This window comes from Myzus persicae, unplaced genomic scaffold (assembly GCF_001856785.1).
Source record: "Myzus persicae strain clone G006 unplaced genomic scaffold, MPER_G0061.0, whole genome shotgun sequence".
NCBI classification, from domain to species: Eukaryota; Metazoa; Arthropoda; class Insecta; order Hemiptera; family Aphididae; genus Myzus; species Myzus persicae.
Genome location: NW_019103891.1, coordinates 14,226 through 36,084, shown reverse-complemented (window position 1 = coordinate 36,084; position 21,859 = coordinate 14,226). Strand labels below are relative to the sequence as shown.

At 28.0% G+C, this 21,859-nt stretch overlaps 1 protein-coding gene across 2 annotated transcripts in view; it reads left to right on the top strand.

The window, feature by feature from the left end:
* The window catches only part of LOC111035989 (protein phosphatase Slingshot-like), a 67,832-nt gene that overhangs the window by 31,786 nt on the left and 14,187 nt on the right, over nt 1-21,859 (top strand). For both annotated transcript variants that reach the window (XM_022317851.1, XM_022317850.1), the window contains exons 3-5: nt 8,026-8,293; nt 13,349-13,527; nt 16,011-16,076. In XM_022317851.1, the coding sequence (XP_022173543.1) occupies nt 8,026-8,293; nt 13,349-13,527; nt 16,011-16,076 (513 nt within the window). The remainder of the gene's footprint in view (nt 1-8,025; nt 8,294-13,348; nt 13,528-16,010; nt 16,077-21,859) is intronic.

Here is a 21,859-nt window from a genome sequence, read left to right as displayed (position 1 = left end):
TGTCACTACTAAAGAAATTGAGGAAAAATTTGAAATTATTATAAATTATAATAATTGAAGTAATGAAGTTTAAACGAATAACATATGTTTGGTCTGTTTATTGTGGATTAACCCACTTGTAATGTCAAATAAGTAAAATATTATCCATAATTTCTATAAAATATGTTTTGGAATTTGTGAAATAAGAAAAAAATCTTTTATTTATTTTATTATTACCTTTATTGAGTACTAATTACTTTATGAAAATAAACAAACAAATGTGACTCAAATAATTGTATTAAAGCTGAGTCAAAAATATTGATCTCTCCAATACTAAACACAATCACTTTGATTTATATTTATGAAATGTAAGTAAAAGAAACATAATTATTAATTTGCTAATTTTTGTTATATTAAAGTAATAAAGAAATTATCATTTTTGTACATCATTATTAGAATAGTTGTTGAAGGTCTGTGATTAAACATTTTCTTACATAATGTACATAAAAAATACTTGACATTACTCTTAAAACATTAACTATTCAAAAGTTTCTACATAATATTATCTGTTAAGAGCGTAAAATATAAAACTTGTATTCTGTATAGCTATAATAGCTATATTATGTTATACGATACGAAAATATTTATATTGTATTTAAATAACCTCAGTATTTATTGAAAAAACCTTAGCCCATGTAAAAAAATATTTACTCCACTCTGCCCTTCTCCCCTTTGAAAAAAATTCTAGTGCCGTGCCTGGTTCTATGGTTTGAACTTTGATTAACATATAAATTAAAATAGTTGATATTATAGATACCTATTATACATATACTTAGACAAATACTAAAAATATATAAACATAAAATTAAGGAATCTACGAAATAAATCATTCATTATTACACTTTTTAAATTTAATTGAATTTTTAGAAATTTTTAAACAGAACAACTGTTCAATTTAGATATCATTGGTATGATACTCATACTATAATGGTTTATTAATCTAATTTAATTCTTTGAATTTATCATATTAACTAAAATATTGACAAATCTATAGAAATACACTGTGATTTCTAATTATTTATAAATAAAATAAAATAATGTATTTTGAGTTTAACTGTTAAATTTTGATTTACAACTTAATTTAAACACAACGACCAACATACCTAGTACAAATTTTCAAATAAATTGAATTTAAAGTGATTTTTTTTTTAATGTCCAAGCTTAAAGGAAGCATTATTAATTTATGAATTTGTTTTTGTGTAATAATAATATTATGAATTACGAAATTAAATTTGTAAGTTTGAAGTGGTTTCGTTATCAATTTTAATTATTGATTCATTAATTGTATAAACTATTTTATTGACCCATACAAAATTGAAGAATTGGTTGTGTACACTACAACATGTTGAATATTTTTATTAAATAATTTTGATTTTCAAAGAAAAGTCCGTATAAATCATTAATTAGTACATGTTACATATGTTTTGAATTTCATTTATACCTACAATATACAATTATAGTCCAGACATCAAAGATTTATTTTTGTTTAAAATATTTTTTATTATTTTACACTCATTAATCTGTTTAAATACATTTAAAAACACACGTAAAGGCGGTAATCGACGAATGTAATAATATAAAATTATAGAAGTATACAGTTGTACTTGTGAATATTAATCAAACGTTAGACGCTTGTTTATAACTGCTATCTAGTTTTTAATTAAACCTCTGTTCAATGCAAATTATAACGTCATTTTTTTTGAATACCGTCTGATTAGACTATTTGAAAACTGTATGCGAGAAAGCTGAATAGCCTCAGGGTTGGATAAACAAAGTATATTGTATATATTATACATATACAGTAAGGTAGTATTAGTAGTATTTGACATCTTAAAAAACCTTCTGATTGCAATCTTAAGTATACGTTCGACTTGTATCTGAAACATGTTTGGATGTAATATTGTGATCCTATATAATATGTGTGATATCTTAGTTCTAAAAATATACGAGAAAAAATGAAAAGTAAAATATGTATTATTACTATATATATTATATGTAAAAAAACATCGTCATCATCCTGAAAATTGCCAACTGCGTTATAACACTGTTTTCGTACAATTCTAGTCTTACTTATTTTGTTCCGAAGGACAGTTTTAGCAGTTTAGTACGTTCATTTTTATGTTAAAAAGAAATCGTGAAAATTAGGATATTAAAAACTAAATAATATGTGTATTATAATTGTTTTTATACACCGTATTTTTGGCATTACTAATTCTTGAAGTATTGGAAATCATTGTTAACCGCTTGAGTAAGCTAGGGAAATTTAAGAAATATAACACCTTGCCGAAATAAGTACTTTTCTTTTTACCGAAAACAATGTCATTTCTATGAGTACTTCTAAAAAATATAAATACAATTTGTTGCAATCGATACACAAGATTAAATTATTCAAATCATAGTTAGTATCATTTCGTTTGCTTTCGTGAGACAGTGAAACATTTCTATTTTAATTAATACATTCCAAACCCGTTATTTAATATACTCATTGTTATTATTTTAACAATTAGCACAAAATTTGTTTTTTTGCAATTAAAAATTAGTATACAGTATACATAGTATACACAGTATACATAGTGGCATAAGTAGATTATTAATTTTGTCGATGGATCATTACTGGTGATTCATAAAGAAAAAAGAAAAAACAGTAATAATAATACATAATATAACCATCTCAATTTTCCCGTAAATGAAATAGACATTTATTATATAAATACTTTGCTTGTAGACCGATTCTTTAGAAACCGTTTCTTACTGCATCTGTTTAAAATGTTTAAGTTAAAAACTAGTTTCGACAGTATAATATCACTCTTGCGTGTAGGTTTTTATACATAATTCTTATTGAATTAATAATGCCGGTTGATAATATATTAATGTAGCCGTAAGTCAGACTAATGGTATTCAATTCTAATAAATATTAATCTGACAAATGTTAAATAATAGTTATTTAATTAAACGCCCTGGCTCTTATTATTAGATTAAGGTTTAAATTATATTATACCTATCTGGCATTCCGTTGATTTTATACTCCATGATATATTTTATATAATGCTATACATTTTAAAACAAATCTAATATTATTTTATTTCTATCAAATAATATATTAATATATTTTTTATTATTAGTATTCTACTTAGTAATATGAAATTGTATAAGAATATTTTAGTTACATATTTTATGGCCCTATCTTACAAAATCCAAACCAATATGGCATGCAATTTAAATAGGTAATATTTTAGGTAGTATTATCCCTAATATGCAATCAACGTTTGTATTTAACTCATGTAACTTAAAATTATACTTATTATTAAATTAAGTTTGATCGTCAAATTTAAAGACCTTGGCCATGATCCAGACGTTCTTACTGAAGACTATTAATTTCAATATATCTTGTTTTTCTTACAACAAAATCTAATTTATGATGAATTTTTATAAATCTAAAAAAAACCTACATTAATGCGCCAAATGTATATAATAAATGTTTCCACTTTTTCATTTGTATTTTTGGTTTTGTTCTCACTAAAGTGTGATTGAAGTATTTATACTATTACTTAACTGTCTACTTTTGTTAATACTATTATAATTATTTATAATGTCTGAATTAAATAACAGATATTACAATTGCATATATTTCATTGTATGTTTATATTATAAAAGCCTTTTTGAGTTGATTTGAGGTAACACTAGTATTTTATTGTATTTTTTTCCATGAAGTATGAAGATTATGTTGGTTTAAATTGCTTTCTAGTTTTGTCATTCAACGTTTTGCAAATTAACGGCGCTCGATAAAAATGTGTTCGCACAGATGTTTGCTGTTTGGAATTTTTCAAATAATTCACCAGAGTCAGACTATTATTTAAACAATTGTGTAAACGGTTGTCTGTTAACTATCCCTTTAAATATAAGTTATATATTGTTATGTATTCGATTTATCATGCTTGATTTTGTCGTGATATAACAATTGTTATTTCCTATTTAAGTTCATTTTTTTTTTATATATATTTTAGGTATCTAATTTTAATTTGATGTAATTAGTGCGGTAATTATACAAAACGTTTGCTGTTATCATGTTCAACCAAACTCTCCAACCTTAACCTATATAGTAGTAATGCCAACACCTTGGTTCATCAATTAATACAATTGACGTTTTACTATCTTGAGTCCCTAAGACACCTAATGTCTTGTCCATATTTTTATCCACCTAGATATATTATATATACAACTGGGCCATCTCCAAAAAATATAATTAAAAAAGTAAAACTGGCAACATTCAAATCTTTTATTCCTTGTGAACTTTATCCTAATTGAACCATTTTTGTAGCCCAAAAATATTAATAACACATATCCCCTTGTCAAATACTTTGATTAGCAACGATTAAGAATTCATTTAAATATTATATTTTGATACAAAATGTCAATATGCTCTGCTGTATCCTTATTCCTTCTTCGCGGTTCAACTGTTCTTGTTTTTATTACACAATCTATATTCTTAAATATGATTTCCGTGATTTGTGAGTATAGTTTATGACTTAATAGTTTTCGAATACTATAGCAAAACCTTATAATAATGTGATAATAATGCATGGTACATTTATCGAAATTAGCATCTGACGACATGCTTCACCAATGAAATGTTTCCGTTTAGTTAGAAACTGACGCTAATCGAATTTTTCGATTCGGTTGTTTCTGGTATTTATGTAATTTTTATTGTTTTGATTCGAGCTTGCCTATTTCGGAAAATGTGTGAAATATTATTTTATATGGCTATTGGAATCATATATAATATGTGGCATATAGATACGTCCACTTAAGCTGTATAGCAACAGGAAAATATTATTCGACATTATGTGCGTGTGTGTGTTCAAAGTCCTTCGAATTTCGATCATGCTTTTTTTTCCGCCATTACGCCGCAGTCGGACAGTGGTGTTAGTGTATTATAATAATATATACCTTTATACATAAAATACATTACGGCGCAACTGTCGAATCTGCTGTCGTATATTTACTTATATACATATACAACCGGTTTACCTACCACTCGGGTGGAAACAAGTTGTGCTGCCGGGTTAAGGCCTCGTAGCAGCCGACGTTTTCTCGCAAATATGCACCGTGGCATTAATAATAATAATAATATTACCAATATACGAGTATGTGTACGGAATTGGATCGCTTTTCAGACCGTTCCCCGTTATGTTGTTTACTGCGATATATATTATACATTTATACTCGAACGTAGGTGTATTGTAGCATAGGTCCCGCGATGAGGATACTAAAAATATAAATACAAAAAATCGGACATCGTGCCAGCCGATAATAACATGCGTCCACCGCTGTTGCGAACATTTCAGTTCATTTTTTTTTGTACAGGGTGACATTTTAACATCAAACTCCCATTTTCTTGAGTTCTACGCATTATATTTTTTTTAGATTTTTTCCAAAAAAAGTTCTAATATTAAACCGTTGACCACTTATTTATGACTCCGTGAGTTTTGAGAGCTTCTTTTAAGTTTTGCAGTGGGCGGCGTGCTCCGTAGTGGAGACTCCACGGTGAATTGGCGTTACCCACTTTCTTATACTCTGATATATGTTCTGCGTTCGCTTATCTGCAGTAAAGTTTAAACTCTCTTATGTTTTTCTATCTCTACTCGATTTACGATATTTATACATGGACATTTTCACGGTTTAAAGATACTACTATATTTTGATATCTGAAATATGGGTTAATGAAAAAATTATATTGTAGTGCAGTATTTTGCTCTGTAATAATGAGCAAAACTTGTGTAACTTATAGGAGTGCCACCTGCTGTGTCCGTGATGTGTGCATAACACGTATATAAAATATCAAGCACAACAGGAAATGCTGGAATGCACAACGGCCATTTATGAAATTTATTTATATAGGTATCACACGTATCATAAAAGGGGGTTAATGTACAGAGGAGATTTTGTGGGAGGTGAAAAATAGGTAACTATTTATTTTATGAACAAACCCGTCTGTTGTTTTTTTCTTATTTTGAAATCTCTATATGTTCTTAACATTTTTACAATATTATCAATATTTTCATGATAATCATCATCTACTTAAAAAGTTGAAAACCTACTGAATTATAGGTAGTATTTGTATTATTGTTATAATATATGCCTATAACTTTATTTTTTGATTATTAAAAATCAAACCAGCATCTATATTATATAATATTTTACATCTGTTTTGTCCTATTTTTTTATTACTTTGTAGCCATGTACTAAAACATGTTATTTTCTTCATTTATAATTTATTCTTGAGCGTAAATAATTTAAAATTGAATAAAAGTATAATAATTTAGACTAATAAAACTCGTTTACCGTATTTCTCGATCCAATTGTATTGAATACAGTTATGTCAATTTTTGGTTACAGTAAATAAACGTCAAAAAAATAGGATATAACTTTATGTTATTAATATATTATGTAATCACAAATTAGAAAAAAAAGATAAATAGTTAAATAAATTAGTTGCGGCTAAGTAGTATGCGTAATTTATTATTATATTATTTATAATATTTTAATGTTTTAAAATAGTAAAATCAGAAACGAAAACTTATATTTAAATTTACAATAGACAAATTGTAATTTGTTTAAAAGACTATCAATCTTTACCATAGCGAAATTGTGCAAAAGAAAAAGATTATATTTATTCTATTATAATTTATTTGTATATGTCGAAATCGCTTGCACCATTAATATAATATAATTTAGTTTTCGTATAATTATGGCAATCATCATAAGCATAACATATAATGGAAATATAATAATATATGTTGTGTGTATTCGATTTACACATAATACGTAACACGTGTCCGTCACGTGTAATAATAACTATTTATATTAGCCGGTACCTACTTGTCAGGATAATATCCTATATTATTATTTTTCTCTGTTACGTTGAAAATTACCACGATTACGTCGCATATGAATTTTTTGCCCGTGTAATGTGCACCTATGTATATACCATTCTCCCGCTTTCTGCACGTCGTGTTTGTCATTCTAGCAATGATCGTCTACCTATATATTATGACACAGACGTGTATAAAGAGTTACATCTTATACGTTATATATTCATACGCAAAATGTTAATAATTTTATGTTTTTTTAAGTACATAATACCTATATAATAATTATCGGTCACGCCCCCATAAAAAATTTAATTTGCAATAGCCACCGGTTTGCTATCTGCCAATATTATCTGGTGTACCTACACGTAACGCAGGATCGAGATTCTTTTAAAAATTATTTAGAACTGACAAACTCGGTACAGTGGGTGGTGGATTTAGTACGATATATACCTTAACGCTGTAGTAATAGCAGCTATAATACATGTATAAAGTATGAATGTGTAACACGATAGGAACTGCACGTATGCCTGACTACCGACACGATGATAAAGAGTGTGCATATCGAATTTCTTATTATTATGACGATCGCTGCAGTTCTTGATTTATATCCAGTGCCTTCGTGTAGTAGGAAGGTGCATATATACATCGACCACATTATTATCATTATACGTTTGCTATAATATGTGTACCATCGTTTCTTCATCAATCACAAACACACACACACATCCCCCTCGAAAAAAACACGATATACCTACGACTGCAGTGCCTACCTATATATACATGACGATGTTGAGTGTATTATTATTATTGTTCTCTACAGACAACGCGTTATAATAATAGTATATGTACCTATATGTGCACGTATACTCATTGACGAGATTCTACCGAGTACGATTCCGTGACGTTTGGAAAATAATATGTGATATAATTTGTGCATAGGATTTACGGCACACACTGACCTTTTTGCCTCAATAAATATCAAACGAAATAATGATACGTTTAATATTTATTTTACAATGCACATGTATATTAAAACACATTTAATGTTAAGCTTTATTATGTGTTCATTATAATAATATTCACCTAATTTGTTCATCTTGACTATGCCCCACAGGCTTAGCGAGTGTTATTTTGCCAACAAGGGTTCGGCGGCGGTGCTGTGTTCGCTCACGTCGCACCAGCAACAGCAACCACAGCAACAGCCACGCCGTAAAAGACACCACCATCATTCGCTACACCCGCACAGACACCAGTCGCTGTCCGCTCCGGCGTCCAGTCGGCTGTCCGCCGGCGAAGACGAAATGCAGACCCGTGCCAACGACATACAGGCACATCTGCAGTCTATGTTCCACATACTCAGACCCGATGACAGTCTGAACATGGTAAGTTTCGATCATATAAATAAATAACAGAGTGGATAAATATGGTTTTAAGTTTTGAGTTTATGTATTTAAAAAATAACAATGTTATAATATGGTCTACTATCAAATAACTGTATACATATAAATATTTTTTTCTTCTAAATCTTAAAAATGATTGGAGCGTCGCCAAATGGTTTATGACGTATTTTGATAAATTATTAAATAGCTAGGTAGCCGTATCAAAGAAATATAAAGGTACATTTAAAAAAAAAATATAGGTACCCCAAAATGTGTAAGTTTTGCTTTTGTTATTTTTCCTCTGATTCAAAATTTCGTACCTACTCGTATCACTCCTAACAATGTATCCCTCTAAAATGGGGCAAACTTTAATATATTGCGTTATTATGTTATATGTAAAATATATTTTATTGAAATACATCACCCACAAAATCCTGTAGCACAAAAACGTATATCGTGTTGTGTGGATTGTATTTAAATTGTATAATTATCCTCTTGAGCAATGCATTCAGAAAAGTGCGTTAATTTGTCCTGCTATATAATTACACTCGACCGAAATCCTTTTACCTCACGACTTTAGACTCGTGTGCAACCTTCACAAGGAGACAGATGATCGTGGTTTATTTTCTTAAACGTGCAAGTTAACGATTTTAAATGCATTCAACATGTACCTCATATATTTTTTATATCCACAAGTTTCTTCTACTTGTGCGTGTACAAAGAAAAGTAGGTACGCGTTATACGTGTTGACACAATGTTATATTGTATATTTGTAAATAACGCGACATGCATGGAAATAATTTGATTGCCGATATATGAGTGTTGTTAATATTACATACTGTTTTTTCGGTGGATTGGTAAGATTAGGTACATATTTTACTGTGCATTAAAAAATATGGTTAACACTTAGAACGCGAACATTTTTCAAGGCTGCTAAAAAATGTAATTTGACGTTTCACATATTTTAATAAAATAATTGAAATAAAGTAAAATAATTATTTCATTTATAGATCACAATTGAATAATATAAATTAGGTCGTCATAGTAATACTTTACGATTGTTGAAAATCGTATTGATATGTACTATATTGTATAGTTACTTTACCTATAGCTGTATGTATGCAGTATAACTTATTTTATTTTACTAAACTTTTGATTGAATGAAAAATTAAAGCAATAAAATGTATAATATAGTGCATACTTAAATATAGTGGGCTTTAGCAGCGATGAGGGTCAACTATAGAATAACATATAAATACAATAAGTGATCAATCAACGATTTTTTTTTTTATTTGTCAAACTACCTTGAATTGTATATTTAGAATTTTGAGTACCTAATTCGTATTGAATTCTTACTTAAATCAATATTATAATTTATAATATAGTTACAATGTCCCTATAAAACGTCTTTAAAATATATTTTATGTTATTTTTGCAAAAAATATCAACGAAATATTTTTTGAGAGGCTTCCTCACTTTACAGTTTATCTCTGAATATCTAAATGATTAGCTAATTGCCGAACATAAAGACTTCTTGCTGGAAGCAATGATTACTGCTGGGGTCAAAATCGTATTATTATATATTTGCTCAAGGTTATATTCAACGGATAATTGGTCGATTTCTCACTGTTAGGCCAGTGTTAGCACGTAATCGTATGCGTATACCTATATACTATATATTGCTCCCTGTAGGCCAAGGTGATTTCGGATTTTCATGCTAATGTATTATTATTACTGTTGAAGGTCTAGATAAGAATAGTAACCGCGATCGATGAAAAACAATGGACCCCATAGGTACCACACCAATAATTGTTAAAGCATGAAATTCAAATTCGCAAATCATGGTTAATCGACTTATAGACCAAAACTAGTTTGTACACAAAGAAAGTTTTCCTCTTGGTTATAAGAAGTCAGGCGTCTGCGATCATCGCGTATTATGAACGTAACACCCACCCATCAGATAATCAGTGATGACATAAAGCTCTTTGATTTTTACCGTTGATAGCTGAACAATGTATGAAACATTCGAAGGGTGTGCCCACATGGATTTCTAATGGGGCACAATCGATACCTCTCAAGCAGATAAATTATAATATAGTGTGGTTGACACATTATACTAAACAATCGAATTCACTTTCACGAATGGAAGGCCGTAGTTATTTTAAAAACAAACAAAATTGGTATCATTATATATTTAGAGTCGGAAATTTAATGGTCAAATTTAAATGTATAGGTGTAAAATATACTTGTTATGTAGATTTAAAAATTGGTGACAGGTTTAAATCGTCTTAACAATCTGGTCGACTGCCTAGGTTTATAGAATGTATATGATCATTAAAGGTTGCGCGACTCAATATTTTGTGTAAAAAGTCTATGAAATGGTGATCATATTCAGAAAATCTCCCAGCACCTATATAAGTGTATTGTTCCGTTGTAACATTATATGTATTCTATTGTTCAATGTAATGAGATCTAAATTTATTGCCATTGTCTAGTTACTAGCGTATAAAACAAACAATTCAATTAATTTGTTAAAGACGATAATACTATTTAATACTAATATATACCATGTAAAATTATGAAACAATATTAACCTTAATTTTTTTTTTATGGTTACCTATACCAGTTATTTAACAATCTGAATCCAACTTTTCGTATATTTTAAAAATGTTTAACCTATGTTATAACTTTGAGCATAAACTAAGATTAATATTAGAAAATTAAAAGCGTATTAACCGGATTATAGAAGCATAAAATATTAAATGTGGCGATGTAATTAAAATAAATAAACATATTACCATTTTTTGTAAAGCCATTTGTTGAATATTAATTTAAAAAATTATATTCTGAAAACATACATAATGAGTCAATACTTTTACGAAATTATTATGTACATGTAATATTATCAAGTATTCAAGTGTAAAAATATGTAATTATAATGAGTAACAAATGTGTGCGCGTATAAAATAAAAATAATTTAATGTTTGAAAATCTGTATTTAATTTGTTCTTATCTGTTGAAATAATAATTGTATTTAAAAATGCAATAACATTTGTCCATTATACTTTTATAATTTAAATTCTATTTAACTTTATAGAACTAACAAATATAATATTATTTCTCTACTTTGATACAGGTATGTTTGTATGAGTATAAACTGTTTATAATAATAGTTTCTAATCTTTTCATTTAAACAAATTATACATGTATAGAAACATTAAAAACAGACGATTTTGAGTTTCTAAACCTGTAAAAAACTTGATTTCGAACTAACAAGAGTATGAAATATGAAAAAAATGTGTTGCTGCTCATGAGATGATAATTGATAGTTATTGGTATATTATTTTTGACGAACGCTATTTACTTGTCAATTTCAAAATATCTCGTTAATGGTGTTATAATGGCCTAGTCACCCAATTATACGCTGTGTAGATTAAAATAGTGTGCGTGTTGATCCGAAGGGAAAATTAAAGACATATCGACGAGCGATTTCGCTTGGCTGATTGCGCGTTTTCACCTCTTTAACACCAATAGCCTTAAGGGATCCGCCGAGACATGTTATTTATTGTTCGTCACTATTTGCATCCGGTATAATATTATTATATTTTAAACATATATGTAGTATAGCGTTAAAACACGTAATATGGTGTTGATAACCTAAACCGATAGATATGTAGAAAGATATCTGTTTGCATCAGTTATAAAAGTTTAAACTCACTTACTATAGTAGTATAGTCCATTCATCCTTCCATCAAGTCCATTTAACACATCATATTTTATTAAACAACCATACTTACATGTTTTTTTTACTCACACAAAATTATGTTGTAATGAAAATTCTCGAAGGGCTATCACTGTATACAGTGTTATCATGATAGATGTATCGAATATTATATCCTAAAAAATAATGTTCTTATAACCTAAGTATAAATACTATATTCTCTCTAATAATTTTCTCTTAATAATTAAATGATTTTTTTTTAATATTTAATAGCCATTCATCTATAATTAATCGCACACCTGAAGTAAATAATCTCGTAAGCAGTTTTTATTTTTATAATGTTACAAAATAATTATAATAGCCTTTCTGTAACTCGGATAAATAGTGATGACTGACAATATTATTATATCATATGCGTACAATTTGTCTGTCACTGGCAAATGATTTATATTGTCTAGTGTAGTGTTGGTGGACTTAATTTCAATATTTTCTCTCTCGAGTATAGAACCGCTTACTTAATTAAATAGGTATACCTAAATATTTGTTATAACTAGGTACTTAACTGTTATTTTTAAATTGTCTCCCAAGACATTTTTTTTCAATCAAAATTAATTTAAATATAAGATTTACAATATAAGGATCTGTAGTTTTGTTTATTTGCAATATGATCTATTGAGAAATGTGTTTACATAAATGTTGGTTAACGTAGCGATATAATTTGACATGCGAGTATATATAGTTATTGATTAATAACCAGGTTATTGTATTAAGCTGTGACTCAATTGTAAAAACTGAAAAGCTCCTTAGTGTATATTACTATCAATTACACTTCCTACATAATAATATGTAGTAAGTACATGATAAGTCATTGACATGAAAACATTTTCCGGGGTAACATACATTTTTGCCGTTTTTAAACTCCTAATGGCTGTTGCTTACCTGCATGACATATTATATAATATTTTTTCATTCGCGTTCTTTTTAGTTTTAGAATACAATTTTTATGTTTTTGAATTTACTTTAATTTTGGAATGATGTATATATATATATATATTTTTTTTTTTTTTATTTAAGCTTCGGCAACTGAGGCCATTAGCTGTAGGTTGTGGTACTGTAGAGTTTTTAGGACTGTTGGGTTACTGTAGCCTGTAGGGTTACTGTAGGGTTATGGAACACGTGTGTCATATATATATTCTCGAAGCAATTATATGAACGTCAAAAATGTTTTTACTAGTACATTGAATGATAAATAAAAAATAAACTTTAATACGAATTATTGAAATCAATATATAATTTTAACTTATAATTTACATTTAACTATTATATTATTTTTTCAGGCAGTAAAGCTGGAAAGCGTACATTCAGGCCGTACCAGATATTTAGTTGTAGTTTCTTGTATAAATGGAAATTGTCAAGAGGAATCCTGTCTTTTGGGTCTTGACTGTAACCAGAGTACTACTATTGGGCTGGTGCTTAGACTTCTTGCAGATACCACGATCACGCTGGATGGAGATGGGTAAATATAAGTTTAAGTTAAACTCATAATAAATACATATGATACACGCTGCTAAAATGTATGCTTACTGTATACACTGTACTTAGAATTTCAACGGTATTGTTCCATTTTTGTAGTCACTTGCATTCATGACAAACTTGTATTAAAACAAAAAAAGCCAGGAATCGGGTAACGCTCGCTGTACGCATTAGGTGTCTATAGAGACTAGAGAGTAGGTGTAATATATGTATACAATTTGAATTCAATGATATAAAATCATTATACACGAAAAACGATTCTAAGCCAAGACTGTCTGTCAGTCTATAATATGAATAAGTTATGATATTATTGTGATAAAAGTATTTTAAATTACTTCGAGTATTAAACATTAGTCCTATATACAGTCGTACTTAGATTAAAGTAATTTTTGCCGAGGAAATTACATTTGAAAATGTCATTGTGTGTATACAATGTATGTACAAATTAACTACACAAAATCGTTATTCTTGGTTTTAATATGTAATTTTGTCCAAATTTTACCTTAAAATGTCTGAAAAAAATGGTGCACAATAAATTAGTAATATTAACACTTAGTGAAAATGTAATTTGTATTGTATTTACGGTTATTTTTTTTTTTTTGTGATAGAATTTATGAAAAATTTCAGTTTTCCCTTAATTTATTTTTCCTGATGCTTTTAAAAACTATTGGGAAATTTTTACTTTTTTCTCAAAAGTAACGACTAGATTCACTTTCCAACCAAAAAATATGCTTTTGAAGAAAATCTAGTCATTTTTATTATCCCAAAAGTTGATAATAGAGACAAAAAAAACACATCATAGTAAAATCAATATATTCATCCCTCCTCTCAGATATCTAAAATGTAATTTGATTAATTATTTCCTGGACTAAAAACATGAACCTCGGCATTAAAAATATTTTACATTTCATATACACAGACTTTAGTAGGTAACTACTTGTTAATTTTTTAAAAATATATTTAAGAAGAAAAAACTTCAAAACTTGAAAGCGGATTTTTCAATGTTACTTAAATTTACATTATGTAAGATAAGCTTTGTTAGATGTTTAAGATAAAATAAAATAATTTTAGGAAGTTTTTACATGAAAACTTTTTAAAAGGTTTTGTATTTGTAGGTATATATAATAAACAATGACATTAAAGCGGTCGTTAAAATTTTAAAAAGATGTTATCTTAGTAGGTTAGGCATGCTATACAGTACAGATATAGAATAAAAATTCATTATTTTCTTCGGTTAGGTATACATTTTTTATTTTGTTTTACCTACGTGTTTTAATGACTGTTTGATAAACTAAATTCAAGATATATTCTTAATAACAATTATCTGATTTTATTTAGGTATTTGGTGTGGGATAAATATTTTATGGAGAAGAAAAATACCAAAATTTGTTTCCAATAAAAATATTATCTGATGCATTTTATATTCTGAGCGTATAACGATGAATAAATTGTATTTACATTGATGTGTGTTTTTGTTCGTCATTAACACATTTGGGGTAATAAACATACTTCGATTTTTGGTATCAGCATATTTTCTGATAGAAAAGTCAAGTGTAATGGTGCATTGGGGAAGACAAAATAGAAAATGCCCAGTGTTTTTCAAAAGCATCAAAAATAAAAAATAAATATTTTTTTGATTTTTTTGATTTAACTCAAAAAGTGATATCCGTAGATACTTGACATTTTTTAAATAACTGTCGATAAAAACCAAATATATTGAATATATGATGATGCAAAGGTCCTCATAAATTGCTTTAATAGCAGTTCAAAAATATTAATGATGGTTATTTTTTATAAATTTGACAAATTCAACTGAAACCCGAAATTTCTAAGCTTACCTTCCAAAAATTTTGCAAATTATTTTTCAGCTAGAAATTAATAACATTTTTATTCTCATAGCTAATATTAGAATTTTTAATAGAAGATTTCCAACAAATTTTACCACTTATCAAAAAAAAATTCACCAGGCAGTATCTTTACTTTTTATGATCATTTGATTAAATTTTTTTTACAATATTTGATATTCAGCCGTTTTTAGTTATCAAATCTTATTATTTATACATGTATACTATAGGATACACACCGTCCCCGCTTAGAACCGTTTTTCGTAAATGTTCATCACACTCATTTAATTGTATTATGATTTCGTTTTATTTTTACTTGATTTAATGTGCCAATATAGTTTATATTTTCAAATACTTAAATAGTGTAAAGTTCCTTATTTTTACCTTTTCAAAGTTAATTTTTTTCAGCTATATTAGCCGAGTGTCTTTTGCCAGCGGCAATATAGGTTTTCATCTACATCTCCGTTCCTACATAGTACAAAAAAAAAACAATATAGGTTTTTTATTACTTCCACTCGATATTTTACGATCTTGCGTATAACGTACAACAATATTGTTCTTAGATAGCTTTCTTTTATTTCTTCGTTGGCTATATGTGATAAATATTTTTTTTATTTTTCAGAGGATTCAGTGTTAGCGTATGCAGCCGCCAACATATTTTTAAACCAGTCTCGGTACAAGCCATGTGGTAAGTCAACGTTTTACAATAAAATTCTACCTAATACCCGTTAATATATATGACAATTGTTTGAGAAAATATTTCTTTTCAATTATGATAGAACGCCATTGTAGTAACAAAATAATAAGAGCTCTATAAATACTTACCAAAAATAATAATTGCTATAGATTATAGTAGATAATATATATAAGTAATACGTTATAAAATGTGCGTATATTATTAGTGCATGAAACCAAGCCGTGATTAAAATTATTTTTAAATAATCGCATAAATGAATAGTTTTAAATAAGTTCGTATTAATTACTTAAACAATAATTATTATTTATTACTTATTAGTTTCTATTAACTAGTATAACCTTGTTGTGGTCAATAATTTCACAAGACGTACAACGCAGCGGACCGATAACGATATAATACATTATTGTGTTATCACATAACTAGGTATACAATGTTCGTATAACTTATGATACGCAAATCCACTGAGGTTTATATATCTTAAAATTATAATTTTCGACACATTTAATGTTATGTTAGGTAGCCCCTAAAACAACGTTTCGCTCGGGTACCACTGCGTAGTTAATGGAGAAGCTCTGTGGCGGCACAGCGTGACACGGTTCCCAAATGGAATTATTATGTAATTCAGCCGTGAGACCAGTTTTAGATTATTTTGCAATTACCATTTTGATAACAAAACGGAAAACAACTTCTGCACACGTGTTTTAAATGTAGCAGTGGACTAATGTTAAAAAAAACAATCGAGCAAAACTGAATATTTGGAAGCCACTCAGTCCACACGGTTATTAGTATTTTACTTATCTTTGGTCATGCGATGCGATTTAAATTATTGATACTGTTCATTATAGATCGATGCAATAATTTTAGAGCAAGGTCTTTTAGGCACTAAAAATTCACCAAACTTGCACATATGCGTCGAAAAATATAAATATGCCCTAAAAAAAAAAATTACACGTCCTTATTACACTTATAAGTTATAACAAACCGATTTTATGTTTTGAATTCGAGGATTACGGTTTTTAATTAACATTCATTTTAACATTCCTCATATTTAATCGAATCGTATAATTAATAATAAAAAAAGGTGGACAGGGTGGGTCACTCTAGTAAACATATTAAATTTTAATTCAATAATCTAAAATCTTTGTGTACGAAAAAGCATTAAAATCTATTTGAATTTTATAGATAGGTACAATACACTGTAAAATATCCTCCAACCAAATAAAGATTCTTAAAATTAACCATTCTGTTTTGATACGTTCCTTCTGATAAATAAGTATTATTGATGTTTTGATACACTAATGTTCGATGTATATTACCATAAGTTGGTTGTCAAACGAAAAATAAGTTTCTCACGTGTTTATCTATTCTTTATTTTCTTCTTGCGTAATAACTCAAACACACTCAACACTAAATCGTTTTTTTCTCTCAAGCCATTAGAAGTAGATTATTACATAAAAAAAAATATAAGTAAACAGAATAATGAGGTATCTGTTGCAATGCCATAGACTTAAAAAAAAATTAATGATAGTTGTTATAATTTTGTTGTCAGTAAATGAGTTGATTTACCACGTATAATCTGTATATCGTCTGTTAATAACATCATAATTATATTCTTTTATTGTAGAACAAGAACAAATTACAAATATTATATTTATGAAAACGCTGATAATGTTTTATACTAATATTATGATACTCGGCTGTATTATCAAATACCATAATATCGTAATTGCATCATACATTTTTTTCAATTTTTTTTTTGTCGGAAGTAAATAAAAACTAAAAAATCGTATTCTCGTAAAATTATATTCAAAATGTTTAACGAATTGGTCGGATTTTGAACGTTGTTCGCTTGATATTTAGGCTTACATTGTGTGAATTATTGTTTGATTTAATTTTTGTTTTTTAAGAATTCTTGGAATCTTGAATCAAATTTGTTTTGCTATATGATTTACAAACAAAAATCAGTTTTTGTCATTATAAATATAAAGATATAGTATAATTCAACAATTTGTGTTTAATAACCAGCAACTTCATATTATAAATGTAAGTAATTCTGTAGAAAAAAAATATATTCCATCATACCTTCGCTGTAGTGTCACATACTCTAAATCTGTCATTTATAGTCTAAATTGATTTCAAAATGATATGTGTTTTTTTGTGTGTTCTTCGATTTTGTACCTAAACAACTTTTATGGTAATAAAGTAAATCTAGTAAGTAGTTAGAAGATCATAAGTACAAAATTCTCAGTAGTTAAGCATAAGAAAAATCATAAGAAAAACAAAAAAGACAATTTCGACAAAATTGATTTTGTATTTTTATGTAACTCTAAAAATAATAACTGTACAATGTATGTATATAAAATTTGGTACTTTTCCGTTATCCCTACTACCGCTCGATGCCGCGACTACCGCGACCATTCAATTCTGTTATCTCGACTACTAAAGTAATATCCAGATAGTTCTATATTTTAATATATAAAACACATGAATTGCCGTTTATATAATAATGTATATTAATACAACTTCATGCTTTTCACAAAATTTAACGGAGGTCAAATCTGCACTCCAACAATATATAAATCGGAGTATTGTTAAAAAAGACAGATAACCTATTTACGCATATTGGTTTTATGCTGATACGTCTTGACGTTGCATTTCCAAAAAATTTCTTTTTGACCGATGTATAATTTTTTTTTATGACCATTTTTGCATTTACGGTGCCCCGGAAGTAAACCCTTCTATTGGAAAAATTCAATCGCATCTTTTTCACTGTTTGGTAAATTCCACAGATTCATAATTATTTTAAAATTAATAAATACAATGACAGAAATACAACTGTCGGGAACAGGTAATCCAGCGAATTTTAGTCGCAGCACCGGCGTGGTAGTCAAGATAACAGAATGGAGACTTGCGGTATAGTAGGGATAACAGAAAAGTACCTAAACTTTATACCTATTATTTAAATTAGTATTTTTATAATATGTTCAAAATATTTTGGCTCTTTTTAAGCTATTAAAAGACATAAGAAAATTAAAATATTTATTTGTTTTTTAAATTATTGTTGATAAAAAATTGTTTGTTGGGTCAAAAATCTTGAAAACTTAAATCAATATTTTTCATAAATTATTGTTACCTAGTGGAAATTAAAAAAAAAAGTTGATCATAAATTCATAATCATTTTTTATGAGCGTCTAAAGTTTCAATTTTGACAACATTCTTCTTTGATACAAGATTCTTCATAACTCATAAGTTATTCTACCTTAAAAAAAAAAAAAAGTTTATCAGGAAGGCAAATTAATTTTTTTTGTGAGGTATGGTTTTTAATTCCCATACTAACCTAACCTATAGCAAAGCAGTATCACTTTGCCCATGGTTTTATTTTGAACGTTGTGCAAAAATTAAACTGTGCTCTGTATTATGTTCAGATGTTCAGCTGTTAAATTAATTAATTCTGCCTTAAACAAGTAGGTATACAATATTTTCAGCGTTGTTGTTGTCCTTTTATCGAGTGACGTTTGTAAAATTTAGTTTTCGACTTTAACCGGACAATGGTTTTTAACTGGGAAAAAATACTTAAGATAGTTTCCTTTAGTATGAGTTTAAATATTATAATATATAGTAATCAATTATAATCATCGAATATATTATATTCATATTTGTAGTTTAACTTTGTAATATTTAAGAAAAAGGATAATTTCCTAAATAATACCAGATAATATTAGTTTAATACCAGTCAATCTGCAATCGCAAGTAACAAAGTTAGTTCGTTAAAGAAAAATTGAGTAAAGATTACGACACCTAAAAGTTATTTATTCCGATATTCCTCCGATGTGCCTCTATACATAAATTATCGATACAATTTTATGCATTATGCATAATATGCAAAACATCAGTGGCACTTAGATTAGTAATACTTGAAAAGTTTATGTACATTATACACCTGTCATCTTTGTTTTACTTATTTATTTCCCAACAGGTTCAAATATATTCCCTGTTGCTACGACTTATTTTTTTTTTTAATGTCCATGTACCTTTTTTCAGTTTGGAACCGCCAACGCCGCGGGAACTGCTTTCGCATTGCTTCCGCGGCTAATGGCTATGTGCTGGCACTTATATTGTTTTAAATAATGCAATGCATGAACTTGTTGGTCATATAACGAAGTATAAAAAAATCTTGTTCATTCATTTAATCTGAAATATTATTTTTTGTAGAACATTATCCCTTATTCCTTTTATAAAATTATACTACATAATAATATATTAATATAAGTACTTCAATAATAAGAAACTAACGTGCCACGTGTATCAATATGAAATTGTTTTACTCGAGTTTAACGAACTTATAATGTTCAACAATAACTGCAAACTATAGGTCATTTACACTTCTGTGTATCATTTAGGTAATTTTCATCTGAGTATTTGATGGTGGTTTTGCAAAAGAGTAGAAATAAAAATAAATTATAAACCTCATCCATTCTACGATTTGTGTAGAATAAATAATTTTAGCTGCACAGAACCGATAAACAGTCGTTATACCATGTAAGGTATGTTACATACGTGATTCCATCTCTTTAGTATAATAGTAGTTATAATAAAAGTAGTGCTATTAGTAGTAATAGTAATAATAATAATAACATCAGTAATAATGATGAAGAGTGTTATCTCGACGGAACGAACACAGTGGTTTGGGGGTACCTGAATTTAATCCATTTATGGATGTCGGCACGTCGAAGGTACACCTCACTGCCCGTGTGAATATCACCGGCACGTCCTTCGGCCGTCCGTCTTGATTGACAAGTGATGATTATATACATTTTTTTTTAAATTACTGGTTGGAAATGTAATAATTAGATTTAGATGTATTTTATACAGGGTGATTCACCAATGATGCTCACCCCCATTTAAACATAAATATGTTTTGGAGCTGGGTATTATCTACATACACTATACAGATATATTTTGATTTTCTGACTCACCTATTTCGCATTACGTTTTCTGTAGCATGGTTACTTCTTAAAAAAACCTATTTATGATTCATATATTTTCTTTGAAGTGGAAAATATCGAGTTGCTACCCATGTTTTTTTCCTTTAATAATGATTTTATTAAAAGTCTGATTTTTGGAATTTTTCATTATAAGTATATACTTACTTAAACCATTCTTGCATTTGTATGTACTACACGCATGATGATACAAACTTCTGTTTTTAAAATTAACCCCCCCCCCTCTCTCTTTTTACTTGGAATTATTTAGTAGACAATATTTTTAGATAATTTTGATGTACCTAATTCAAAATTTGAATGGGTAGTTTCTCAGTTATTATAATATTTATTCTAAGGATAATAGTACTTAAAAGTGGGATTACAAAAATATAAAGTAGGTGTAATATTGGATGTAATATTTATTAAACTTGAACCATTTTTACAGATTATTAATGTTAATAGATTAATATTCATCAATACAATTTTCAAACCACTATTTCACCCATATCTTCTAAACCCATTAACGTTTACCTATTATACTCAACATAAATAATATCAAGAATTTTAAATATGGTCTTAAGCTTTAAGCATATTATTTAAAAATTCCAAAAAAGTAAAATTAGAACAACTCGGTGAATCACTCAGTATATAATATAATACATAGGTATGTCGCATGTTTATTCATTTCTTGTAATGAGCGTCAATATTCAGTAGTTTAAATTGCAAGATTTTATTATTTTATTTTCGTTTAATAGGATCAAATTCAATCGTAACAGAGATGTCTTATTAAAA